Source organism: Octopus bimaculoides, chromosome 25, assembly GCF_001194135.2.
Source record: "Octopus bimaculoides isolate UCB-OBI-ISO-001 chromosome 25, ASM119413v2, whole genome shotgun sequence".
Lineage (NCBI taxonomy): Eukaryota > Metazoa > Mollusca > Cephalopoda > Octopoda > Octopodidae > Octopus > Octopus bimaculoides.
The window spans coordinates 30,357,657-30,361,319 of NC_069005.1; the positions used below are offsets into that span (position 1 = coordinate 30,357,657).

Sequence of the window (3,663 nt, forward strand, 5' to 3'; positions counted from 1 at the left end):
GGCCGTTGCCAGTACCGCCTGACTGGCCTTCGTGCGGGTGACACGTAAAAGCACCCACTACACTCTCTGAGTGGTTGGCGTTAGGAAGGGCATCCAGCTGTAGAAACTCTGCCAAATCAGACTGGAGCCTGGTGTTGCCATCCGGTTTCACCAGTCCTCAGTCAAATCGTCCAACCCATGCTAGCATGGAAAGCGGACGTTAAACGATGATGATGATGATGTGCATCTTTGTGTTTGTCCCCCACCACAGCTCGACAACAGGTGTTGGTTTGTTTTCAGCCCTATAACTAAGCTGTGTGGCAGGAGGCTGACATTTTAAGTACCAGATTTGAAATAAGCACTGGGGGACAGTTTGGCTAGGGCCCGCCAAGGTAGTGCACCAGCATGGCCACAGTCCAATGACTGAAACAAAAGACAAAAGGATAAAACAAACTTACCTGCCATACACCAACAACAGCATTGCACACCAAAATTGTAAGGATGACGAAAGGTTCAACAAATGCAGTGATCTGATCATCATTTTCTTCAAACCAAGCCAAAATCTGGAAGAAAGAGGGAAACGGTAAATTAGAAAACATTCCCACATTTTTAAGTCAATGCATTACTTTTCAGTAATGGTGGGAATAAGTTGAAATTCACTGCTTGTAGAAAGAAATGCAAGCTGAGGAGGTTTGGGAATGTTACCCGCTCAGCAGGGATGGCCAAAAAGGTGACAGACGAAGAGGCAGAGAGAGAGAAAGAAGTGGGGAAAAAGAACATGTGTGAGTGGACAGGCCTAAAGATGGGAGACACTGTACAAGAGATAGAAGACAAAGACAAATGGAGAGATCTGGTCACAAGGTCACCAGTGGTGCCCTAATGGTCAGCCAGACCGTGGGATACTTAATGTAATGTAAAAAAAAGTCATTAGGTTAGATACAAGATGACACCCCAACAAATAAAAGGGGCTTTCTCTTAAAACAACCATTAAACATAATTAGGTGCAGTCATGGCTGTATCATAAGGTCAGGAGTTCAATTCCTAGTGGCGTGTTGTGATCTTCAGCAAGACACTTCATTTCACATTGCTCCAGTCCCTCTCAGCTAGCAAAGATGAGTAGTACTTGTATTTCAAAAAGGTCAGCCTTGTCACATTGTATCATGCTGAATCTCCCTCCGAACTACACATCAAGAGTACATGTGCATGAGGAGCGCCCAGCCACTTGCAAGCTAATTTCATGAGCAGGCTGTTCTGTTGATCAGACCAACTGGAGCCTTTGTCTCCGTAACTGACAGAGTGTTAGTTTAAGTGGTAACCTAATACTGTAGGCATAAAACGGCAAGAATAAGTATAATTCAAAAAATGGGTAGAATTGATGGACGGTCAAACAAAATGTCTCATGCTCGTTAGTTATGGTCCTTATTTGTTCCGAGTTCAAATCCTGATGATGTCTATTTTGCCCTTCGTCCTTCCTTGATGGTTCTACACTCCACGAAAACTTCTGGCTTTGTACATACGTAAGAGATCGTTATTACAGTAATTAGAATGAAAACTTTAGCTCGTTACCATGGAAGTGAAATGTATGTAAACAGTGAAGATTTTCACACAAGTAATCAACAGAGTTGCTAGGTGACTAAATATCAAACTTAATTAGCAATTGTTAAACTAAGTCAAAGTAGCAGCAGATTAATATCATTATTGCAGACTCGTTAACATGCCAGACTAAATGCTTAACTGCATTTCGTCCAGGTTTTTTTTTTTTGGAGTTCAAATCCCACTGAGGTCGACTTTGCCTTTCATCCTTTCGAGATTGATGAAGTACCAGCTGACCACTGGGTCCAATGTAATAATCGACTCTGCTGCTCCTCCTCCTCCTCCTCCCTACAAAATTTCAGGCCCTTGTGCCTACAGAATCATTAGTGCACCAAACAAAATGCTTAGTAAGCATTTCTTCCAACACAAAATTCCGAGTTCAAATTCCACTAAGGTCAACTTTGTTGTCACCCTCTTAGGGTTGATAACAGCAACTGTTCACCCCCACCCCCGAGGGGGGGGGGGGAACAACCTGCCCTTACCCTTAAAATCTTCTAGCCATCTGTCAGAATATGAAACCGTTATCATTATTATTTGGTAGAATTGCTAGACTGATGGAAAAGATGCCTTGTAGCGACCACTAAACAGAGGAGTGTCCGTGACTGAAAATGGTTTCCTATACGCCCTCAGTGTTTATTGTTCCTGTGCATCAGTCACAGTCAAAGACCACATTCTCTGTTAACCTTCCTGCAATTTCACTGCACCTCTTATGTGTCCACAGCATGTGCTGAGTACACCATCTGGAATTCCTGCAAATACTCCAAAACCAATTCCTCTGACTGCTTAACATCCCTTCTAGCCCTTCACCAATCACTATGTCCAGCTCTTCTAGGACATTGGACCTCTGGAATTCTATATTTCTGCAAGGGCTGACACAAAATTTGGACCAGATCTGGCCAGTTTGAACATAGAACAAAGTAGAATATTTGGGCCAGATATTGCTGCTTTAAATGCTAAAGGGTTAACGAAGTTTATTTTATTTTAGAAAAAACAATTTACTGAATCTAAAGATGCACCATTTGAAATGGAATTGGTTCAGATTACTTCAAAATTCCAGTGTTTTTGCAAATGCTACCATAATTTCTTTTTGGTGTGTTCCAAGTGGTATGTGTACCCCACTGGTGTCGAGGTACGTGATTAGTTTTGAACCAGTTGCTATATTTTCTTAATAGTTATTTTATTATTATGAGTGTAGAATAGATGTCGGCAGAGCGATTGTCTACAAGTGCACAGAATACAACACCAAGGTTGTAGGATTATAATAGGGAGGAAGAGTGTGAAGAGGAGGAGGAAAGAAAGAGAAAAGGGAGATAGAGCAGAAGGAGTAAAAGAGAGGGAGAGGGAATAGAAGAATTAAAAAGAGAAAAAAAGAGGAGGTGAGAGAGAGGGAGGAGTACAGAAGGAGTAAAGCAGAGATGAAAAGAGAGCAGGGGGAGTAAAGGGAGGGAAGTGAGAGTGTGTGTGTGTTTAAATAAATAAATAAATAAGTAGCTATTTTGATGATAGATTACCATGGAGATATATATGACATCAACTTAGACCACTTCCTCATATCTGACCTTTCTAACATGCTGCATGGTATCCCCTCATATATAATGTATAGGAGAAGGAAAGGAAGTGAGGAAGAAGGGAGGGGAAGGAGGGGGAGGAGAGAGAGAGAGAGAAAGAGAGGCTAAAGAATAGCAGCAGCGATTATGTTTAATCACTCGTACATCATGACACCAGAATGCCAATAAATAAATTCCTGTCTCTTGAGATAGAAAAAAAAATCTTTTGGTTTACAAGTGGTCTACAACACTGTGGCATAGCAGTGCTACAGCAATAGAAAGAAAGCAAATAAAGCGATTACATACACACACAAACATTTATATACACACACACACATATATACATACAAACACACATTTATACATACAAACACACATTTATACATACAAACACACATTTATACATACAAACACACATTTATACATACAAACACACATTTATACATACATACACACACACATATATATACACACACACACACACAACTTCCAGCTGAGCAATACCTTATAAGCGAAAATTTGGTAGCTAGAAACTGGAAAAGGT

The 3,663-nt window shown here is 40.9% G+C and overlaps 1 protein-coding gene across 1 annotated transcript in view; it reads right to left on the reverse strand.

Annotated features, from left to right (window-relative positions):
- Positions 1–3,663, reverse strand: part of LOC106880767 (sarcoplasmic/endoplasmic reticulum calcium ATPase 1) — a 119,941-nt gene that overhangs the window by 75,329 nt on the left and 40,949 nt on the right. The window contains exon 4 of the mRNA XM_052976842.1: positions 438–542. Within this exon, the coding sequence (XP_052832802.1) occupies positions 438–542 (105 nt within the window). The remainder of the gene's footprint in view (positions 1–437; positions 543–3,663) is intronic.